Genomic DNA, 23,853 nt, shown 5'->3' with positions numbered 1-23,853 from the left:
AGAATCCATCCCTCAGTTGCACTATTTCTAGGATACGTATAGTAGACCTGGATCAAATACGATGGGACATATATTGTTGAGGACAGGCTTAAATCCACAGGTTGTGGCCTTTTGAAATTACTGTTCCTCCAAAGTAGACAAAAATTGCAGATAGGCATGTTACTCCATTAGAAAATCCACTTGTGGATAAATACATGGTAGTAGGACTAACTAAAATGTTAGTGAGCAAACTTTCAAGACTCTTGCTCAGTCTTAAACAATTTAAAAAACAAACCAAAAACGGAGATGTATTGGAGGAGAAGTCTGCAGCTTGCAATAGTCTTAAAATAGAATTAGATGTTATGGGCTGTCCCACTCACCGCTTCACGTTTGTTTTGCAGACACTTGGCTTTTTTAAAGATTTGCCCAGCAACATGTTTTTTCTTCCTTCCCATTTTTTCTTAAAGTCCAGTCTGATGAAGCATTTTAATGAACTTGAAAGCTTGCTGACATCTTTGTGACCTTTTTGTTAGCATGGATTTAATAGTATTACCATTGTGCTTGCACTTGTCCTGTTATCCAATTTGTAAAGCAGAACTGGGATGTGCTTTGTAGGATGGGTTGGGCAAAGATTGTGCCGATTTTAATTTTAAAGCATTGTATTAATGGGGAATAATAAACTTCACAGCTTTTATTGCAAATTTATAATAATCACATTCACAACTCTACAAAGCCTTTTGAAACCAATTCCAGGCATATAAAGTTTAAGTGCCCCTTTTGCAACCTTTTAAAATGCCAATATGGTAAATTAGTGGCAAGGAATCGGGTGGGGTGGGGGCATTGAGAAAGAAATTTTGAACTTTTCATGCTTTGCTTTCCTTCCCCATCAGCCTTTAAAGGTGGTGGACCCTGATCACCCACTGGCAGTGCTTGTTCGCAAGGCTCAGGCTGACAATAACTTGGCTGCCCCACAGCCAGCTGAAGGAGCAGCTGTTCAGTCGTCACAAATAGAGTATTCTTCAGATCGTAAGTACATTGGGATAAGCGGATTAAGCATGTGAGAAGGTTTTTTATTTATTAACAGGAGCTAGGAGAGGCAGTACTAATAATCACTAAATAGTATTTAGTAGATGTGCCATTGTTGGCTCAACAGTTTTTCCTTCACATGTTCAGTCAAGCTCCCTTAATGTATCTGTCAGGTTTGGAGACATGAATAGAATTCTCTTGTCGTTTCTAATTGATCTGCTGTCTGCTCTGCAAAGTTGCATTTTAAAGGCCAGTTTTTGTTTTCAGCAGGAGCATAGGTGCCCATTGTGTATAAGATCAAACTAATGCTTGCTTTGGAGACGCTGACAATTTTCCTTTGGGAATATATATTCCCAGTTTTCCGAGAGGTTCAGAGTGACTTGGATATTTGATCGGTATGAAAATGTATTCAGGCATGTAGGGCGAAGTAGGTAACGCCATGGTTAATGTATTCAGTGAAAGACAGAATTAACATTTGATTGAATGATGAGCGTTTTCAGATTGTGCTTGAAGGCATGAAAGAGGTGTTGCTGTCTTTGAAACTTCAGCAAAAATGGAGAGCCAGTGTGGTGTAGTGGTTAAGAGCGGTGGACTCGTAATCTGGTGAACCGGGTTCGCATCTCCGCTCCTCCACATGCAGCTGCTGGGTGACCTTGGGCTAATCACACTTCTCTGAAGTCACTCAGCCTCACTCACCTCACAGAGTGTTTGTTGTGGGGGAGGAAGGGAAAGGAGAATGTTAGCCGCTTTGACACTCCTTCGGGTAGTGATAAAGCGGGATATCAAATCCAAACTCCTCTTCTTCTTCCTCAAGAGCATAATTTAGTTTTCTGTTCCTAACTTGTTTAAGAAACCTTTGGCTATGTGTACCAGACTTCGGATTCCATGGGCATGTGTGGCAATTTTTTTAAAATAGGTTGAAATAGGAGGCCTTATACACTCAAATGAAAGCATGTTTTCTTGATGAGATTCCAGATAAAGGCAGGCACCTCTTCAGAGCCCCTGGATATAGGATTCAATATTGCTTTCTAGTATCTGACCGTACCCTTTGCCCAGTCAGTCAGCCAGTACCTAGAAATAGGATTGTGCGCTCTGGCCAATAGTGCTGTTTCAGGATTCCCCTATTTATCAGTTAGTTGCATGATGCAGTTTTGGTGCATTGTTAATATCTCACGATGGTGACACTATCTGTATATTGGAATTGAAGAACGATCGATACCGCATGGTGCCTCTCCGTCCCCACCCCCCTGCCACTGGCTATCCCAAGCATCATGGAAGTTGTAGTATACATAAACGAGACTTGCAAGATGGCCTATTTTTAGGAGGCACTCTTCTCTTTCAAGAGATTAGTGTGCCCCAGTCCACAATTTGGACTTGTTTTGCATGCTTTCACTCGGTGTGGAAAGCAGCGGTTGAATCATGAGGTCCGGCATTTATTTTGAATAAAATAAATGTGTAGTTCTTGTACTTTAGTTATTGCCTTTCCTGCACATTAGAAGAGAGGTTGGGAGTTTACAGTCTTTCATTTTCACCATGCAGAGGTCAGCTAGAAGAAACACTTTTATCAAAGTAGCTCTCAAGAAACATGCTTGTCTTGCGACAGTAGACAGTTATTGATAAAAGTTGGCATGGCTATCTCATGAGCACATTATGAAAAACAAAACTGGTCAGACTGTCAGAAAAACAATTCTGACCTCCTTTTGAAAGTATGTTTCTGATCTGTAGCTAGAGAATAAAACATGCAATTGTTCTGAACAGCATATAAATTTCAGTACTGCATGTTTAGGTTGACTGTTGCTGCAAGGAAGAGAGCTCACTTGAATGATTGTTTTTAATGTACACAAAAATATACTTTCCGGCAAACATTCAATCAGATGTCAGAAATTGAGGCTCAGGGGTTTCTGTGGAATCTTGGTAGTGACACAGTAGCAAAAATGCTTTATTGGTGAGACTGCAGTCGGCTAAAGCGCTTCAATATTGCAATTCTAGTGTTATTTCACTGTAGTCAATAGGACGATTTCAAAGTGATTTGAAGAGTGCAAACTCAGCGTATATGCTGCTGATTCTAATTATGCAATCCATACAAAAATTGTTCCGCAGATAATTTGAGTGTAATTTCATCTTGTTAAAAGATGAAGAATAGAAGATCTTTGATAAAGGGATGAAGGCTCAAAGGTTCATGTATTGCCTTTCCTTTGCTCAGTGGTGTTCTGTTCTTTTCTTTTCTTTTTTCTTAAAAAAAATAGTAACTGAAGGTTGTAATTTCTGGTTACTAATCATGCTGATCTGCAGATACAGTACTGTGCTTGTATAGACAATAGTTCAGTTTAGCTAAGGCAAATGTAGGGCATTATGACTTGAGTGCCATAAATCACAATGATGTAGCCTACATAAGTTAACCAAATGGTAGTGGGGTGGTAAGGGGCTACATAGGGTCCTGAAACCCTGTTGCTTGATGCTATATGTTCTTGGTATACTTACAGCCATTGCTGCTGCTTTGCAAGGCATTGGTCATACATTTTCGTTCCAGGCCATAGGTGTTGGACAGTCATCTGCAGTTGATCTGCAGTTTAAGTCCCAGGTCATGACATTACCCATTCAGCTCAGTTCTTCTCTGTGGAGTGGAGAGGACTCCGAGGTGGGAGGATTGAGGTGAATGGCTACAAGCATACAGTCTCCCAACAGTGGAGGTAGAACATGGCAATTCACCTTACTCCTCCCACCTCAAAAGTTCTGTCCACTCCATAGAGAAGAACACCTATGGCCTGAAACAAAAAGGTATGGCCCCACTACCATTTGAGCCTTCATCCCTTTACCAGAGATCTTCTGTTCTTTGTCTTTTAACAAGATGAAATTACACTCTGTCAGATTATATGCAAAACAGTTTTTGTATGGATCACATACACTGTTGGAGACCGTATGCCTCTGAATGTCAGTCACTGGGAATCACAAGTAGGGAGAGTGCTGTGACACTCAAGTCCTGTTTGTGGACTTCACATGGGCAACTGGCTTGTTATGAAATTCTGGACTAGACCTAGCAGGCCTCTTCTTACACCCATATGGTGTATGATGCAGCTGAAGCTATGCAGGGATGGTTCTGAATACAATGCCTCTTCCACCTGTGGATGTAAGAGGTCTCTAAATGGGATGTACAAACGGTAAGGCCCTAGGTTTGGCAATGGAAGTCAGGAGGGAGAGGACAAACTTGGTGCAAAACGCAACCCACTTGGTGCCCTTTGTACATTCACAGTGAAATACCTTTTACAGTAAGAACAACTGTCCTCGGTTCCATCATAGAGGAACGGTAGTAAATAAATACAAGAGTAAATGAATGTCAAGTCCATCCTACTTGGTGTGCTGTGCCTAATACAGATACTTGATCTTTTACAGGTTGCAAACTTGTAATATTATAAAAAGAAAAAACCCGAGGTGCTCTGGGTACCATTTAGTACCAAATTTCCACTTGCACGGCACTATGAAGTACACATGACCCTGTTCATAACCAATTACATATTAAGTAGCCTCATTGAAAGTACTTGTGTCTCATTTAAATAACTAATCAATAAGTGTTTTAAAACATGGAAGAGTTGGGCAGCTTGGAAATAAAGATAGACAATTAATCTCAAAACTGTATTCAGAACCTATCAATGATTTCAAAGTGCAGTCTTCTCACACATACACCTGCCTCTGAAAAAAAAACCTGTTTGTTCAAAAATGTACATTCTCTGGCCTGTAATAGTGTGTAAGTGATTATATTATAAATAAGTTGAGCAGTTTAACTGAGGAAAGGATAAAGTATCTAGGATAATGTGATATACAGGTGTATATTTTTATACTCATGGAACTTTGCTCTTGGTTGGAAGTAACAGCCTAGCATTTTTATAGATAATACTTCTAGACAAACTTGCACAAGCTACAGTAAGACAAGATAACCTTGGGAAATGGATAAATCAATTGAGAAAGTGCTTGCAGCTGATATTTCGAGACAAATGGAAGAGTTCAGTGGGGGGGGGGGATGTCAACCTGCAAATCGGTCTTTTAAAAGCATGTAGCATAATCCACAAGGCTGTCTCTCTAGGCCGTTAACAAAACTGCTCTGATTTGCAACGAATAGTAAATTTCTCATTGACTTCAGTGAGAACAGGATCAGTGCCATTTAGTTTTGTTACAGGTGACACAGTGAAGAATTTCCTACAGTAGTGACAGGCAATGTCCCATTTACACATGGTATTTTCATCTCTACTTGCAGCCACAGAAGGAATTGGCTTGGCAGATACTGCTGTTTGTAGTAATGTCTGTTGTGATGCATCTTTGGGCGTGATGTGCAGGAAATAATATGGCATCTTGTTATATTAAATAAGTGGAGATTGCATGGGAAATGGAGTAAACTGTCAAGTTTTTTAAATCCTTCCCTAGACTCAGCAGAAATTTGGAATTGAGTCCAACAAAGATAGGTAGTTGCCCCTCCCTTAGGTCTGCTTTAAGCCCATATATTTAAAATGATAATCAACACAAGTGATTAACTAGTGTTGACTGCAGTGTTTTAAATATTGGTCCATTGCTCTGCAGAAATGACTCTGGGCTTCAAACACAAATGTGGTTACAAAAGTTTACTAATTAGTGTTAGTTCCTGTTACATCAGTTTTATGGGGATATGTTTACATTAACAGTATTGCTGTTTAAAAGGTTTCTGTAACTTTTATTAATTGTAAGTGCCTGCTTATAGCAGGGGTTGAAATGCAGTGTGCCTAGAGAGGTAGTTCGTGCTGCCCACAGGATACCCTGCCTCCCTCTTGCTGAAATTACGTGTATGCTTGAAAGATGCATCAGATTGTAACCAGTAAAATAGGTTGCAGGGAATTGTGGTGGTGGTGGTGCTCACTGCGCTTTCTGCAGTTTGTAGATGACCCCATGGGCCCAGTAAATTTGGCAATCACTGTATTACAGTTTAGTCCTAGGCATTTTAAAATCAATCTTCTAGTTCATAGTCAGTTCATTCCTGTTTCTTCCTGAAGCCGCGATGTTTAGGATGCCATTTCTTGTAGAAAGGAAGGCTGGGTGCAGATTTGTTGCATTTAAAGGTTTTCGGGATATAGCTATGACCCTGTGCTAATAAGAAAACTCATGAAAACAAGGAACTGTTTGAGTGTACTCTATTGTTCTAGACCAGGAGCATCCACTCTTGTGTATTGTATTTGTAATGTGTTAATCTTCAGAGCATATACAGATTGTTTTCCTAAAAGTTGGCTATTCAGCAAGAAATTTTAAATATCCATTAACTTCATATAATATACCATATACCGTATTTTTTGCTCTATAAGACTCACTTTTTCCCTCCTAAAAAGTAAGGGGAAATGTGTGTGCGTCTTATGGAGCAAATGCTGGCTGCGCAGCTATCCCAGAAGCCAGAACAGCAAGAGGGATTGCTGCTTTCACTGCGCAGCGATCCCTCTTGCTGTTCTGGCTTCTGAGATTCAGAATATTTTTTTCCTTGTTTTCCTCCTCCAAAAACTAAGTGCGTCTTGTGGTCTGGTGCGTCCTATAGAGCGAAAAAGACGGTAGGTGCTAACATTTTGAGAGTAAAGCATGAAATGATAGATGTATTTCCCTGGAGTCTTACTCTTTCTTACACTCTTCTTTCAAGTGAAGAATGTGTCTTTTGCTCTCTTTATTGTTTGCATTTGTTTCCATTGAGGAAAATATTGATTTAAGTAAAGACAAAGACAGAGTTTCTTATGTTTATAGTTTTCTCAAAGGAATAACTAATGTGACCATGTTATTTCTATCTGTTCTGTATTATCAGTGGCATAGTCGTTTACTGCATATTAAATATTATAGTGAGTTAAGGGCCAAATGAATGAAGGTCGTAATGCTAATCACCAAATAGTTGTCTTAATAAGTGATTCCTCTATCATTTTGCCTAAACCTAATTTTCTTAGTTATGCTAATTTCCTACAGCGTTGATAAAAAATCCCTGAAGACATAATAAAATGAAAGTGGTATCTGAAAGACAGAATGGGAAAATGTAGTCTAATCACCACAAAGCATATATTTTAATTTCAGTATGCCAGTCTACATTGTAGAGAATTGAGTTGTATTTTGTGTGGGTTTGTGAACATTTGGTTTTCAAGGCTTTAACAATTTTTTGCTTGAAGATCAAAATGGTTGGAGATGTTTGCTATTTGTACATGCAGTCACTGAAAAGTCATAGGAAACTGTCAGGGAACTGCCATCAGTGCCGGAGGAAGAGAGCAAAATCCAGAGGGATTCTGGAGAGCGTCCCGGGAGTGGGAGAGGCAGCCCATCTGCTGGGGAAGAGAATCAGCGTAGCACCAGTGGAGAAGGGGGGCAGATGGGGGAAGCGGCAAGGCGGTCCCATGACTCCTTGCCGGGGACCAGCGGGGAGAGTAGAGGTCCTCCGCTGCCTACGCCCTCCTTGCGTAGAAGGCTTTCGCGCAGAGAGAGTAGGAGGAGACTAGGCGTCAAAGAGCTTCTTTGCTGGAAGAAGTTTATTTTTTTTTTAATAATAATTTTTTATTAAAGTTTAAAACAACAAAACAAAAAAAAACAACACACACAAAAAACAATACAAAACTTAACAATAAAAACACAAAACACAACAATTAAAAACAAACTCTCTTTTCCATTTCCAATTTTACATTACTTATTTTCTAGACTTCCTCAAACCTCCCTCTTTTGTATTCCAGTCCACATTATTTGTCCAGCAGTTTCTTTTCCACTTTTTTAATCCCAATCTTTAATTTAATAAAATGTTAAAATATATAACTTCAACTTTTTTTTAAACCTAATCCTTGATCTTAATATCATATAACTTTAAATTTTTCCCTTTTAATATCAAATTTCCATTTCTTTAAACATCTTTAATCTTGATCTTTAATCTTAATCTATCCTTAACTTTAACCTGTGCAGCTGGAAACCACTTGTTTTCAGTCCAACATCACTCTAATTTTACAGTGTTTCTGAAGATAATCTTTGAATTTCTTCCAGTCTTCCTCCATCGACTCTTCTCCCTGGTCACGGATTCTACCAGTCATTTCCGCCAATTCCATATAGTCCATAAGTTTCATCTGCCATTCCTCCAGCGTGGGAAGTTCTTGTGTCTTCCAATACTTTGCGATGAGTATTCTTGCTGCTGTTGTTGCATACATAAAGAAAGTTCTATCCTTCTTTACCACCATTTGGCCGACTATGCCCAGGAGAAAGACCTCTGGTTTCTTAGGGAAGGTATACTTAAATACCTTTTTTAATTCATTATATATCATTTCCCAGAAAGCCTTAATCTTTGGGCACGTCCACCAAAGGTGAAAAAATGTACCTTCAGTTTCTTTACATTTCCAACATTTGTTATCGGGCAAGTGATAGATTTTCGCAAGCTTGACTGGGGTTATGTACCACCTGTATATCATTTTCATAATATTCTCTCTTAAGGCATTACATGCCGTAAATTTCATACCTGTGGTCCATAACTGTTCCCAGTCAGGAAACATAATGTTATGACCAACGTCCTGTGCCCATTTAATCATAGCCGATTTTACCGTTTCATCTTGAGTATTCCATTTCAGCAGCAAGTTATACATTCTTGACAAATTCTTTGTCTTGGGTTCTAACAATTCTGTTTCTAATTTGGATCTTTCCACCTGGAAGCCAATTTTCCTGTCCTTTGCTGGAAGAAGTTTAAGAAACGCCCACTGACGGATTCTGCCAGCGATTGAGACAGCCACGGGTGAGTGGCTGTCCGGACAGAAAAGGTTCACTCAGGCAACCCAGCTGGGTGTTTGCACCAGCTTACGCATGAGCAACCCCTAGAACCACTACAGAAACCTTATAGTAGGCTTACCTATTAAGAAGATAAGAGACGTTTTATATCAGACCAAGGGTCTATTTAGTTCAGTATTCTCTTCCCACATCAGCCTTCTAGGTGACCATGGGAAGTGCATTGATGGGCTTCAAGTTGCCCATGATGGGGATCAGCTCATCTAGCCCAGTAGTGTCTGTTAGATCTCCAGTGTCTCAGCCAGAGGCACTTCCCATTACTTTCTTGCTATCTAGTAATTGGAGAGTTGGGGAGTAAACGTGTAAAGCTCACACTCTACCAATGAGCTATGGTCCATTCTCATAATGGATATACCATGAGCCACTGAAAGTCCACCCAGTGATAAGTAAGCACCCATCATTCTTGGTTTTTGACCATTCACTGTATGTAGTGAATGACGCCATACTAGAGGGCTTAAAAAGCATATGGTAGCTAAGATTCCCAGAATGCTAAACTCTGCATATTGAATTACTCATAATACTGAGCAATTGCCACACACTCCCAACTATTACAGGGTATATCACTCTATTTGGTTTAGGTTATCTTAACCGCCACTAAGCAAAACAAGGTCCAAATTCTTCCTACCAGAACCAGTGCCTAAAACCAGTGTTATTTGATAAAAAACTGCCTGTCTGAACCCTGCCAGACTCTGTTGTATAATTCAGTCTGCAACTCACTCTCGGCAAAAACTTCAGATGCAATCTAATATGATTCAGTCAGCACCAGATGATAAATTAAACATGCAAATAGGGTCTTATGCATTTTTAATCATGTAATGCTATTGTGTATGGAGTCAAATATTGAATATTCCCCACAAGCTTGGTTTGCAGTTTTAGGCTCACATACTGGAGCCCCTTTTCCATGGCGTATTTCTGGCATGTTGAACATGTCTCTCAGCATAAGTAGTCCTTCATATGCTGTTTTTGCAAATATAGTAATTCAGATATGAAAGATGATAAGTATTTAAATTCCTGTTTTCCCTTCTCATATCTCTTCCCCCTGTACTCATATGCACATGCATTGATACTTACTCTTCTGGGAACAGTTGGCCTCCCTCGAAACCACTAGTGAGCAACATTCTCTGTCTCTCTAAGGAGGGGGAGTCAGATCATCAAGGAAAAGGAGTATTTTTAAATCAACAGTTTGAATAAAACTTCTTACTTTGTTCCTTGACAAGCAAGGGTATTTGTGTTTACAGCAGTTAAAACATTCTGCTTTGTAACTACAGTTGTACCTTGGTTGCTGAATGTCTTGAAACTCGTACATTTCGGCTCCTGAACGATCAAAAACTGGAAGTGAGTGTTCTGGTTTTTGAATGATTTTCAGAAGCCAAATGTCTGGCACAGCTTCCAATTGGCTGCAAGACGCTCCTGCAGGCAATCGGAAGCCACGCCTTGGTTTTCGAAAGGTTCTGGTAGTCAACGGACTCCTGGAACGCATTCTGTTTGAGAACCAAGGTACGACTGTACCTTTGGGAACCAAATGTACCTTGGTTTTCGAACAGCTTAGTTCTCGAACATTTTGGCTCCCAAACACCACAAACCCGGAAGTGAGTGTTCCGGTTTGTGAACTATTTTGGGAAGCGAAACGTCCGACGGGGCTTCCATGGCTTCCAATCAGAAGCCGTGCTTTGGTTTTCGAAGTCAGAACGGACTTCTGGAACGGATTCCGTTCGACTTCCAAGGTACAACCATAAATCGTTTCTACTAAATTCTGGAGGAATGGCCATGTTAAGCTATTGCATCAAAAACAGCATTGTCGTACCGTACCTTAAATACTAAATAGATGTATTCTGACATAAACTTTTGTTAATGTATTATAGTGCACTGGAATGCCAGAGTACATTTTCTTTTATCACAAGACTTTTTGTTCCTTAACACTACCTAGGAACTCAATCCAAAATCAAAACCTACATGGCTTTTGCGCTAATGCTTTATACCTGGAGATGAACGGGGCAGCTGAAATTAATGGATTTCTGTTTTCGTTCTCTCTATGCTTGCCAAATACATTAATCTGGTTCACTTCAGTACAGACAAGGGCCACATTTCAGTACAGAGTTGGTTTGTTGAAGTTTCCAGAAGCAACAGGTGGTAATTATCAATGTTTCTCCATGAGATAGAAAGCAATCTCCACACTCTTTGTATTGATGGTAATAAATATGCATAATTTGTCACAATAATAAATACAACATATGATTGTCTTCAGATTGACTTAAAACTAAGAATTCGTCTAACAGTGCATACTGGAATATGTTATGCATTTGGAATACCAATTTGGATAACCAAAGAGGTGCTTTTCTCTAATTTCCAGTCTACTGTGTATTCCTACACTGAATTCTTTTAACTATAAAAGCTTATGTGTGTGATTCACATTTGAGCATTTATTTAGAGGGCTAAACTTGTATTTTCTTTTGTCTAGAAATTCTAATGTGTTTTCTTGCATTCCAAACTTGGAGAGGTCATATATTTGCCCCTCCTAAATTTAATGGTTCTTTTGAAGGTGTGCAGCCAGTCATAGTGCATTCACAAGTACAGTGTGTGGTACCATGAAACTGAGGTATATGTTATCCCCCAAATTATAAATGCCTTGCTCGTTCTTTGGCCAAAATAGCAGAAGATTTGGAGCACAGTCGCTACTGCCAGGTCATTCAGTTTTACCTTTCCTTAAGCCCTGGCTGGTCCTTCACCTTCTCCACACCTTTCTTCAGTTTCAAGTGCAGATAAGAAACTTGCTGGTCCCAGCAAGAAACACTCACACGCTTTTGCTAACATGCTTTTGATGCTTTGCCCACTCTTTTCTGCAGCAATGTTGGTTCATTTAGACAGGCCATTGTAAAGAGTCTGATGGTTCAAATAGCTTCATTTATTTAAAACAGTGTTTCTCAAACTTGGGTCTCCAACTGTTGTTGGACTACATCATCTCTGACCACTGGTCCTGCTAGCTATGAATAATAAGAGTTGTAGTCCAACAACAGCTGAGGATCCAAGTTTGAGAAACACTGCTTCAAATTTTTCCCTGGTTGAAATTAATAAAAAGTTGAGATCAATAGAAAGCAAACAGTGCCTTCCCTCAGAGTTAAATCTAAAAGAGATGTCACCAAATGAAAAAGGGGAGAGAGGAGGAAACAAAATACAAACACAGATACCAAGTTACAACATCTCCCCTTCCTAATGGTAATATTTTGATAGATCCAGAATTGGCCTCCACAGTCACTTATGGACTCATTGTTAAAACTGTGTTTATGGAAGACAATCTTACTCGGCTACGGATCGCCAAAGAAGAAGATTTTGATAGACTTGCTATGTGGATTCAGTTAACATTTTGGTGATGTCTTACTGGATTTGATGGGGTGTTAAAGTATGCTGTACTCAAACCAATTTACCCTGATGATTTCCTTGATGAAAGCACTGAAAATTAAGTTGTGTCCCTCCTCTTAAAAGGGCAAATAAGTGTTTGTTAGTTCCTTTTGTCTCTAATCATTCACAGCCCAGAGTTGCATTTGAGTGCCAATAACTCAGTGCTGGTGTATGTTGTTGCCTGTAAAAGGCTTCTTGTCCAGTGTTCACCTTTTTCTTACTATTAGAAGTATGGCACACTTTAGCCCAAAGGGAGATTTTTTTCTCTCTCTCTTTGAAAATTATTTTGCTTCTGAGACTTAATTTTTATCAGAACTCTGCAGATGTAGGTCTGTCAACATGGCACAGCATGAGATTGCCTTCTGCTGTTAACACTGCAGAGCTTAGCTTGACACCATACTGTATTTAGGGAACAAAGCATTTGTATACATCCTAGCAAATTGTTTTGCTTAGCGCACTTAATTAAATGGGTGTGTTCTTAGCTTTCATGCGTGTGCACACACCCATCTTCATCAGGAACATTATAACATTAATGGTGAATTGTACAAAAGGCATGTGTTTTCAACAGAGAGGCCATAATTCAGTGGTAAATCACCTGCTTTCCACGCAGAAGGTGCTAGTTTAAGTCTCAGGCACCTCCAGTAGAAGGATCAGGTGGCAAACTATGGGAATGATCCTTCCTCTGCCTCAGACTTGGAATAATAATAATAATTTAAGTTATAATAATAATAATAATAACTTGGAAGTGTTGCTGGTGGTCAGAGTAGACAACCCTGGACTAGAATGACTAATAGTCTGAGCTAGTACAAGGGATCTTCCAGTAATCACTCTGTTCAAGATGCATTTTTTTAAAATAACAAAACAAAAACTATTTAAAAAGTGACTTAAGAGAATATTGCTCACTGGCAAATGGGAAACTGAAATGAATCTTAAATTGTAACACTTCAATCTCTTTCATGTGGCACCTTGTCAGTCTTAAAATTCTTCAAGAAAACTTCATAAAAGAGGGTGGGAATAGAGAGAGTGCTGCAATAAAGGAATGCTGCTTGAAATCTGCTCTTTAACCTTCAGTTTTAGGAGCAATTAACAAATGCTTTGGTGTAAAAAAATTTGTAACTAGGCCACTTCGTATATGCATATTTAATAAAAGAAGACTTTGCAGGTCATAAAACTTTCAAACATACAAAAAGTTTACACTATAACACTGTTTACACTGTCAATGATTCTCAAGATTGTACTCCTAATTTGTGTGGGAAGACAGCCAGGCAAGTTGGGCTCTACTGGTGTACACTCTAGAAAATGTCCAGTATTTCCCTAGAACTAAGCACTATAGGAAAAAAGTATTAAGGGCCACAGGTTTTCATTGCTGTTCTTTCATCAAGCAATCTGGCTCTAGGAGTTCACCCAGAATTCTTAGAAATTTGAAACTATATACCTCCCAAACAAAGTTCATAGCTAACGCTCTCCTGGTGAGTTAAATGCAGCTGCATCTCAGGACTCAACAAGATAGAAGGCAAACAGGATGGGAAAGTACAAATGAGCCCAGTGTCAAAGCTTGACATGACTAAAATGTCCATGTTTGCAAGCATTTTGTTATTTTATCATCACTGCTACCTGTGTTACAGGAATGCCAATATAAAATAGCCCAGCTGTTTATGGAATAATCCTCCTGCTGTCATGCGTAGTGAAAGGTTTGCATAACACTGGTCAACAACAAATTTGTTGTCTGCGTTTTTTCAGTTGATTTAGGACGAATCTGATGCACTGAATCCAAAAATCACATTGGTTTTGCTCAATCAGGTCAAGTTTTTGAGGTATGGCCACATGTCATTTTTTTACGTTTTTGTTCACATGTACGTTTGTGTGGAGCATTTTAGAAGAATTTGGTGGGGGTAAAATGCTGTGTTGAATAATTGTTTTGATTGGAAATGATTATTTTAATGACCAGAAGTATTCAGGTCCGATAGTTCTGGGTGATTATGTCGAAAAGGGATCAGTTTGAAGTCATAAAACCTCGAAATCTTCCATAAATTGGTGCAGCAAAGCATAAAGTTGTGGGATCAAAGCTAAGTTAATGGGGCAGCCGCCCCACGAAGTATCCTGATCTTCAATCAGCACGTCGTCCTGTAGCTCATTGTGATGAAATTCCAGTGCCTATCTTCGGAGAACTTCCTGACATTAGTGACGAAGATGCCTCCAGTGTTGAAGGACATGAAGAAGAAGTGGTTCTTGAAGATGATGCTCCACATCCATTTTTCCAAAAGGAGTTGAATGATCTAGTTCGCGACCTCAGCTTGTCAAAGGACTCTGCCGAACTGTTGGCATCCAGATTGAAGGAAAAAAACCTCCTCTCTGACAGTGCTCGCATCAGCTTCTTCCGCAACAGGCATCAAGAGTACCTCCGTTTTTTCTCGGAAGAGAAGGATTTGGTGTACTGTGCAGATATTGCGCAGGTTCTGCTCAAGCTCAGAGTGCCACAGTACGAACCCAAAGATTGGAGACTGTTCATTGACAGCAGCAAGCGATCACTGAAATGTGTTCTGCTACACAACGGCAACCAGTTTGCCTCTATACCCCTGGCTCACTCAAGTACACTGAAGGAGAACTATGAAGCGGTGAAGTATGTGCTGGAGAAAATTGGTTATGATCAGCATAAGTGGTTTATTTATGTTGACCTGAAGATGGTGAACTTTTTGTTGGGACAACAGTCTGGCTTCACCAAGTACCCATGTTTTCTGTGCATGTGGGATATTAGGGACTGTGCTCAGCATTACACGAAGAAGGACTGGCCTGTGCGGGAGGAATTGGTGCCTTGCAAAAAAAGGAACGCCATCAACGACCCTCTGGTGGACAGAGACAGAATACTCTTCCCACCGCTGCACATCAAGCTTGGCTTAATCAAGCAGTTCACCAAGGCTCTGGACAAGGATGGTGACTGCTTCACTTACTTGTGCCAGGCTTTTCCAGGATTGACCATGGAGAAGTTGAAAGCTGGCATCTTTGACGGTCCTCAGATCCATCAGCTCATCAGAGATCCAGAGTTCGGAAACTCAATGAACGAAGTGGAACTGGAAGCGTGGAAGGCATTTGTTCTGGTAGTGAAGAACTTTCTTGGCAACAATAAGGCCAGAAACTACGCAGAACTTGTCAACAACATGCTGACTGCTTTCAGAAACCTGGGCTGCAACATGAGCGTCAAGATGCACTACCTATTTTCACATATGGACCGGTTTCCTGAGAACCTGGGTTCAATGAGTGACGAGCAGGGGGAGAGATTCCATCAGGACATGAAAGAGATGGAGACCAGGTATCAGGGTCGCTGGGACGCAGTCATGATGGCTGACTACTGTTGGACTCTGAAGAGAGACCTCCCTGCCGCTGAGCATTCCAGGAGTTCCAAGAAACGGAAGTTCAAGCCCTGAAGTTTGAAAAATGGTGAAGCAACATGCAATTTATGTGTACTTACCTTTATCAATGCCCACCATTCAGTTTACAGTAAACCTGACTTGATGGAGAGAAACGGATGCCATTTCCAGATTCAACAGTGCAAAAATACCCTAAATCAGTTGTAGAAATCTAGACAACATTCAAAAAGTAAAAAATTGTTGCCCAGTGTAATTCATGCATTTTACAGGCACAAAAGAAATGAAGGTTTGTACCCTCCTGAGACAAAAAAGGACCTTTAAGTTCACAGCTGTTAACGTGCTATTCAATTAAATATGCATGTAGGAATTCCTCATTTGTGAACTAGTATGTCACTGGAAACAGTTGTTCGTGGAAATTGATTCCTTTGAACTACGGCTTCTCAAACCGGGCAACAGGGAGACACCCCATCCCCCTAGAAATTATGCTCCTGAGTTAATAAATACAACCATTGGAAAAACACAGCCAACAACTGAGCACAGGTAATTTCCATCTTATGTGAGCGTTTGCTTCTGGGAAGCCACACATATTCGCAAAAATGCCTAAAGTCAGAAACCTGCAGAACCACCCTGCCCACCCCCAGCAAGGAGGGCTGCTTAGCTGGCTTCGGGAAGACACATGCTCAGCTTGGGAGAGGATTCGTAAAGGCTCTGGCAGCGTCTTGGAGTCCTCCCTCCTCCTTTCCAAAGTCTTTTAAGTGCTTGCCCTGCCAGAGCCCTTGCTCTGACTTCCCTAAGCTAGGTAAACCCACGATCGCAGCTTTGTAGGGGCACGTGGAAACAAGTAAATGGAGAATGGGTTTCTTCCGCCCTCCATTCATTTAATTATTTTCCGCCCATCCATGTAAGCTGCGATCATGCAAGTTAAATAAGTGTAAGATGTGAGATACCTGTACAACTGAGCACACAGCAGTATACCGTATTTTTCGTTCTATAGGACGCACCGGTCCATAGGACGCACCTCGTTTTTTGGGGGGGGGAAATGAATAAAAAAAATTATTCCCCCCCCCGCTGCCGCCCCAAGCCTCGCGTGCTTCGGGCTGCAGGCTACCGCCCCAAGCCTCGCGCGCTCGGCGGGACCTCCCACCTGGCGCGCGAGGCTTGCAGACACTCGCCCGAAGCACGGGGAGCCCTCCGGAGGGCTCCCCGTGCTTCGGGCGACAGACTGCCGCCCCAAGCCTTGCGCGCTCGGCGGGACCTCCTGCCGGGCGCGCAAGGCTTGCAGACACTCGCCCGAAGCAAGGGGAGCCCTCCGGAGGGCTCCCCGTGCTTCGGGCGACAAGCTGCAGCCCCAAGCCTTGCGCGCTGGGCGGGACCTCCTGCCGGGCGCGCAAGGCTTGCAGACACTCGCCCGAAGCAAGGGGAGCCCTCCGGAGGGCTCCCTGTGCTTCGGGCGACAAGCTGCAGCCCCAAGCCTTGCGCGCTGGGCGGGACCTCCTGCCGGGCGCGCAAGGCTTGCAGACACTCGCCTGAAGCACGGGGAGCCCTCCGGAGGGCTCCCCGTGCTTCGGGCGACAAGCTGCCGCCCGAAGCCTCGCGCGCTCGGCGGGACCTCCTGCCGGGCGCGCAAGGCTTGCAGACACTCGCCCGAAGCACGGGGAGCCCTCCGGAGGGCTCCCCGTGCTTCGGGCGACAGGCTGCCGCCCCAAGCCTTGCGCGCTGGGCGGGACCTCCTGCCGGGCGCGCAAGGCTTGCAGACACTCGCCCGAAGCATGGGGAGCCCTCCGGAGGGCTCCCCGTGCTTCGGGCGACAGGCTGCTGCCCCAAGCCTCGCGCGCTCGGCGGGACCTCCTGCCGGGCGCGCAAGGCTTGCGGACACTCGCCGGGGCTGCAGGCTGCTGCCTGCAAGCCTTGTGAGCCCGCGGGAACTCCCACCGGGCTTGCAAGGCTTGCGGATAGCTTCCTGAAGCCTGGAGAGCGAGAGGGGTCGGTGCGCACCGATGCCTCTCGCTCTCCAGGCTTCAGCGAAAGCCTGCATTCGCTCCATAGGACGCACACACATTTCCCCTTCATTTTTGGAGGGGAAAAAGTGCGTCCTATGGAGCGAAAAATACGGTAAGTGTTGCAAGAATAGAGACAATGAATCTCTAACAAAATACTGTTTTTGCTTGCTGGAAAAGTAGAATTTTGTATGGTGAGTCGGCTACTTTGGCATCTATAGTGCAAACACAGTAACACTGAATTATTCAATAAAACTGAATGTTGGTAGCAGAGGGAGAACAGACTACAGTTTTTAAATAACTTACCTTAACTTAAGATTATCCGGAGCTTTGGGCTGGGCTGTCACCAATATGCTGATGACACTCAGCTCTATCTGCTGATGGATGGCCACACCGACTCGGCCCCGAACACACTGACCAGATGCTTGGAAGCTGTGGCTGGATGGTTTCGTGGGAGCCGATTGAAACTAAATCCTTCGAAGACAGAGGTCCTATGGCTGGGTCGGGATGGCATGGGGATGAGGGACCAACTCCCTTCTCTTGCGGGGGCCCAATTAGTGCCATTGCCTTCCGTTAAGAGTTTGGGTGTAATCCTTGACGCCTCCCTTTCCATGGAGGCGCAAGTTACAGCAACAGCCAAAGCGACATTTTTCCACCTTCGCCGCATCAAGCAGTTGGTCCCTTACCTTTCCCGCCCCGACCTGGCCACAGTGATCCATGTGACGGTCATCTCCAGGCTTGACTACTGTAATTTGCTCTACGCGGGGCTGCCCTTGAAGCTGTCCCAGAAACTCCAGCGGGTGCAGAATGCTGCAGTGAGGCTCCTCATGGGGTCCCTGCCATGGGAGCATATTCACCCAGTGCTTTTCAAGCTGCACTGGCTCCCGGTGGAGTACAGGATCAGATTTAAGGTGCTGCTTTTGACCTTTAAAGCCCTTCACGGCCTAGGACCCTCGTACCTACGGGACCGCCTCTCCCGTGCAGGTACTTTCTAAGTGATTTCTGTGAAATGAGAATGAGTGTGATGTGGTTATCTTGGTTGTGGGGAAGCTCCGTGTTGCTATTAAGGCAACAACACAATTACAGCAAGTGTGCGTGCGTGCGTGTAAAATCAATATTATGTTATCAGGACCAACAGGACATAGCTGACTTCCTACGATAAGTAGAAGGTTCATAGAATCACAGAATTGTAATAATAATAATTTTTTTATTTATATCCCGCCCTCCCCAGCCAAGGCCGGGCTCAGGGTGGCTAACAGGTCCTCTAGTCCAACCCCCTGCGATTTAGGAATCTCAACTAGATCATACATGACAGGTGGCCATTCAATCTCTGCTTTAAAACCTCCAAGGAACAAGAGTCCATCTCCTCTTGTGAGAGTCTGTTCCATTGTTGAACAGCTGTCAGGAAGTTCTTCCTGGTGTTTAGTTGGAATCTCCTTTCTCATAACTTGAATCCAATGGTTTTGGTCCTAGCCTCTGCAGCAGGAGTAAACAAGATGCTCCATCCTCCATGTGACAAACACTTTCGATATTTGAAGATGGCTATCATGAAAGATCAATCGGTAGAGCATGAGACTCTTAATCTCAGGGTTCGAACCCCATGTTTGGCGAAATATTCCTGTGTTTCAGGAGGTTGCACTAGATGATCCTTGCGGTCTTTTCCAACTCTATGATACTATAATCTCCTCTCAGACTCTTCTTTACTAGACTAAACATACCCAGGTTCCCTCAACCTCACGATGCTTGGTTTCTGGACGCTTTTTCATCTTGGTCACCCTCTTCTGTTCATGTTCCAGCTTGTCAATATCCTTCTCAAATTGTGGTGCCCAGAATTCGTCATGGGTTGCTGTCTCTCTGATTTTGTATTATGCCATGCTCCCCATCACAGCCATTTTGTGACTGTTGCCCCCAGCACTTCCCCACATATTGGTCATTTAAAAAACCCAAACATCTCTTTCTCTACCAAATGATAATTTTTGCTACAGCTGTTCTTTTTTTTGGGGGGGGGGAGGTGGGTATTAGGAGTATATCCTTTACCCAAATATAACTCAAGTTACTGAAAAATGATCCTGCAGGAAACCTAAAACTTCTGTGTGCACTCTGACATTATCTATCTTTCATATATCGAGTATGATGAGTTTCCCACTCAAAATTGTCTTATCTGAACAGCCCAATTGCTGCTTAAGGATTTCCCTGCTCAAAGATAATCACATCTCTACCACATTCCTTTAAAGTAAGCAATGTGGAGTCACAAGAGACTGATCCATGCCCAGCATCTTAAAATGAATTGAATTTACCAGTACCAAGTCGTCTAGAAACTTCATTTTAAGAGATGAGAAAAAGGTCAGCCTTCAGCTGTTATGCTCACAAGCTTGTCAAGGAAAGATGCAGACAAAAACAATTTGCCCCAAAATGTAATAAAGCTACAACTTCTGCCTGGAAAGGATGAGGCTTCATGCTTTAACTACTGGATTCCAGGGGAACCAATTTTCCTTGAAGTAAAGCTAGCAGCCATAGCACAGAAAGGCTACATATGCCAACAACAAACCTGACACACTTACCTATTTGTATTTAAAGTATTTCTATATGCCCTTCATCAAATTTCTCCCATGGCAGCTTATGACATATCTTATTGCTTGTTAAGCAAGCTTTCTCCAATCTGTGAGGTTTCCATGAGAATTTTAAGCAAACAAAGGGTACCTGGAAGCCTTGAAAATAAAATACATGTTTCAGAACCATCCAGAGCTGATGCATCAAAATTGCAAGACTTTTAGGGAGAAATCAAACATTTTCCCACTCTGACTTCTAAGCAATCTAGCTTGAGCTAAGTTGAATAACACATTTTCAAACCAACTTGACAGGTAACTTTCTGTCTTACTGACAAAATCACAATCAACTGCCCTGTGGGAAAAGAGGGCAACACCAACTAACACCAGTATCAGCTGCTTTAGCAAGTTGAGGATACAAGCCAACAGGGGATGAAAATTAAGTTCCTAGTGAGAAGTACTATACAGTGGTACCTCGGGTTACATACACTTCAGGTTACAGACTCCGCTAACCCAGAAATAGTGCTTCAGGTTAAGAACTTTGCTTCAGGATGAGAACAGAAATCGTGCTCTGGCGGCGCGGCGACAGCAGGAGGCCCCATTAGCTAAAGTGGTGCTTCAGGTTAAGAACAGTTTCAGGTTAAGTACAGACCTCCAGAACGAATTAAGTACTTAACCCGAGGTACCACTGTACCTTACATGATTCCTGGTGATTCAAATCATAGGGCTTCAGCCACCCTAGCTTTTATCAAACCAATATTAATGTCAGAAGAAACAGCTGTACAGTAGGCATGCCTGGTACCGAAGTCAAACAACAAAAAGTCAGTCTGTTTAATGTATGATTCTAATGTATTTTACCCACCTACATAGTCATTACTTAGGTTAGGTTACTTATCCTGGAGCAGTTGCTATTTTGCATATGTTATTCTGGTTTTGCTAGAGATGAGAATGGGGACAGGAAGCAGGGCAGGGCACCAGGGCTCCACCCACAAAAGAAGAACAGTTAATCAGCCATCCCTCTGGCTTTGGAGAGTTTGGAAAGCACATGCCATGCATCTTACGATGGGAAGTTCTTGTTCAGTTCACATTGAGTTCATGAAACAACATACCCTGACCTGTTCTTAATGCATGGTTGACCACATCTACGGAGTGCGATTGTTATGCTCTTTCAAGTCACGCAATATCAATCACTAGTAATAGTTTAATAAGGAGGTTTTCATACCTGTCTAACCATGTGTTCCCTTTCCCAACCTTTAATCTATTGATGATTAATGCCCTTGCATTGTATTTGTGTTAACCAATCAGCAACAAGTACATATGTGGCAATGCTGTAATATTCAATAAAAGGGACTCACCGAGACATGCTCGGCAGATGCCTCCCATATGACACTTGTCACTCGTCTGTCGTTCATTTCAACCCAACAATCTTAATTTTTATTTATTTTATTTTTTTGGCAACCACAAGGGCTGGAAAGCTGAGGGAAGTCTGAGGTTTTTAGAACAATGAATCCTGCACTTTTTGTGTGCCTGCATGGAATCAGAGCATGCATACAAGTCTGGACATGATGGACAAGGAGGGGAGGATTATTTGGAAATTCTTGCTGGTTCCAAAGTGACTGAATAGTGCACTTTTATAATTTCATTCTTGACATTTTAGCAAAATTGACTTTGACATCCATGAAAAGGGTTCCCAAAATTTGTTTTACGTTAAGGTGGCCAACTCATGTCAAAACCAGTTTGCAGTACCAATGTTAAAGTTACTGTAGTAGTGGGTTTCAAATCCCTGCACTGTCACCTTTTTTGTTTCTTAACCTACTCCTTATTCTCCCCAATCTGATTACTTCTCTAGGTCCTCTCATAATCATCCTCTAAATGTTCACCTAAGAAACATTCATGTCTAAACAGAAAGGGCTGGCTGTTAACACTTGTTTCCTAGCAACTTATTCTCCTGTTGGCTGGGAGTAGCTACCCAAAATATTTTTGTTCTTTTTCCTTTCCTTTTTTTCAGATGGGGGCTGGGATCATAACCGTCCCGTGGGTAATCGCTAGGTTTGACAATAGTAGTGACTACATTTCTGTATTGTTGATTAATTGAAAGTAGTAATAAAAACTGTGTAGTAATTTTGGATTCCTTTATATGTATTAGCGGCATTGTACCTAACATGGTTCAGGAATTCTAAGAACCTCACCCCAGATCAGTGTGGTCCTGCTTTTTTATCTTAGGAAGCAACTTGCAAAAATTTGTTTTGATCCTTTAAGAGGTATCCAAATGCATAGCAAATATATAGGAGATAAGCATATACAAAGCAGGTTTTGAGCACTGTTTCAGGCCTTCTGAAATTGATGCTGGGGAGAGTTCTAGTGGTTGAATACAGGGCTCCAGAATAGACACATACTGGATTATATGCAAAATTGTTCACGTTGGGCAATGTATGCAAATTGTACCTTTACTTGGTGCAGAATTTTAATGATGCTGAAAAGTCCAAATCCTAGCTGTATAACTCTATACAGTAGAAAGAGAGCTACTACATTTTCCTAATTTTAATCAGGCAAGCATGGCTTTAATATACCTAAAAGGGCACACGAAAGTGAATTAAGTTGTGAAGGGGGGAGATGGCAATTTCTTTAGATTCTTTGCACGTCTCTCCACTTCCTCATTCACTACAGTGCTGTTTCCATTTGGCCTTGGATGTGTCTGCCTCATTTCACCCGAATGTGTTGACAAAATGCTATTTCTCATTTTCTGCACAAGAAAAATGGATAACGCATTAGGAAGTTGGAAATTTTAACATAAGCGATGTTCCACTTGTGGTAGCAACAGTGCAGGGGATGGGCTGTGGGACCTTTCTGATTTTGTTGTTGTTGTTGTTCCCTCTTCAAACTGCGTGAAATATTAATCATAAACCTTTTTTTTACAGCAGCTGTGGCAGCCATGTATTACAGTTACTACATGCTGCCAGATGGATCATATTGCCTCGCCCCTCCACCCCCAGGAATTGACATGGCAACTTATTACAATGCACTACCAGCAGGAGTGACTGTGTCTAGCACTACAGGAGTAGCCACAATGACAGCACCACCTCCTCCTGGCACTACACCACCACCATCTTCAGAGGCAACTGATGACACCAGTGGTGTAATGCCAGCCACGACTACTTCAACAAGGTATCCTATTTTTTGCCTGTCCCATAGCAAAAGCATTTCCTATGGTTTCTGGTAATCCCAGGTCATGTTCAACAAAGGCCACATTGACACCACACATTTACAGCACTGTGATGCCACTTTACACCATTATGGAATTCCGGGAGCTGTAGCTTGTTAAGGGGTCAAGGTAAAGGGACCCCTGACAGTTAAGTCCAGTCGTGAACGACTCTGGGGTTGTGGTGCTCATCTCGCTTTACAGGCCGAAGTAGCAGGCATTTGTCCACTCCGCAGACAGTTTTTCTGGGTCATGTAGCCAGCATGACTAAGCCGCTTCTGGCGCAACAGAACACTGACATCAGAGCAGCGCACAGAAATGCCGTTTACCTTCCTGCCGGAGTGGTACCTATTAATCTACTTGCACTTTTTGGCGTGCTTTCGAACTGCTAGGTTGGCAGGAGCTGAGAAAGAGCAATGGAAGCTCACCCCATCGCGGGGATTCGAACCACCGACCTTTTGATTGGCAAGCCCAAAGGCTCAGTGGTTTTGGAGACCGCTATTTACTTCCCAAGGTTACAGTTCCCAGAGTGGTTTAACAATCCCTCATCA

The 23,853-nt window shown here is 42.3% G+C and overlaps 2 protein-coding genes across 8 annotated transcripts in view; both read left to right on the top strand.

The window, feature by feature from the left end:
• Positions 1–23,853, top strand: part of SFSWAP (splicing factor SWAP) — a 104,725-nt gene that overhangs the window by 16,140 nt on the left and 64,732 nt on the right. For 6 of the 7 annotated variants that reach the window (XM_080985103.1, XM_080985102.1, XM_080985108.1 and 3 more), the window contains 2 exons: positions 870–1,005; positions 23,022–23,268. In XM_080985103.1, the coding sequence (XP_080841229.1) occupies positions 870–1,005; positions 23,022–23,268 (383 nt within the window). The remainder of the gene's footprint in view (positions 1–869; positions 1,006–23,021; positions 23,269–23,853) is intronic. The other variant, XM_080985104.1, reaches the window with a different exon arrangement.
• LOC308465254 (uncharacterized protein) lies at positions 14,226–15,695 on the top strand. Its single transcript, XM_080984982.1, has 2 exons — positions 14,226–14,290; positions 14,676–15,695. Exons 1-2 carry the CDS (start codon positions 14,270–14,272, stop codon positions 15,615–15,617), a joined length of 963 nt encoding a protein of 320 aa, XP_080841108.1. The 5' UTR covers positions 14,226–14,269; the 3' UTR covers positions 15,618–15,695.

This window comes from Podarcis pityusensis (assembly GCF_964106645.2).
Source record: "Podarcis pityusensis genome assembly, chromosome: 16".
Classification (NCBI taxonomy): domain Eukaryota; kingdom Metazoa; phylum Chordata; class Lepidosauria; order Squamata; family Lacertidae; genus Podarcis; species Podarcis pityusensis.
The sequence above is the reverse complement of the archived record's forward strand: the minus strand, read 5'-3'. Positions and strand labels throughout refer to the sequence as shown.

Coding starts and splice junctions, on each gene's coding strand:
- LOC308465254 (XM_080984982.1), top strand. CDS start 14,270: ATGGGGCAGCCGCCCCACGAA. Junction 14,291..14,675: donor TGGGGCAGCCGCCCCACGAA/GTATCCTGATCT, acceptor AGAGTGCCACAG/TACGAACCCAAAGATTGGAG.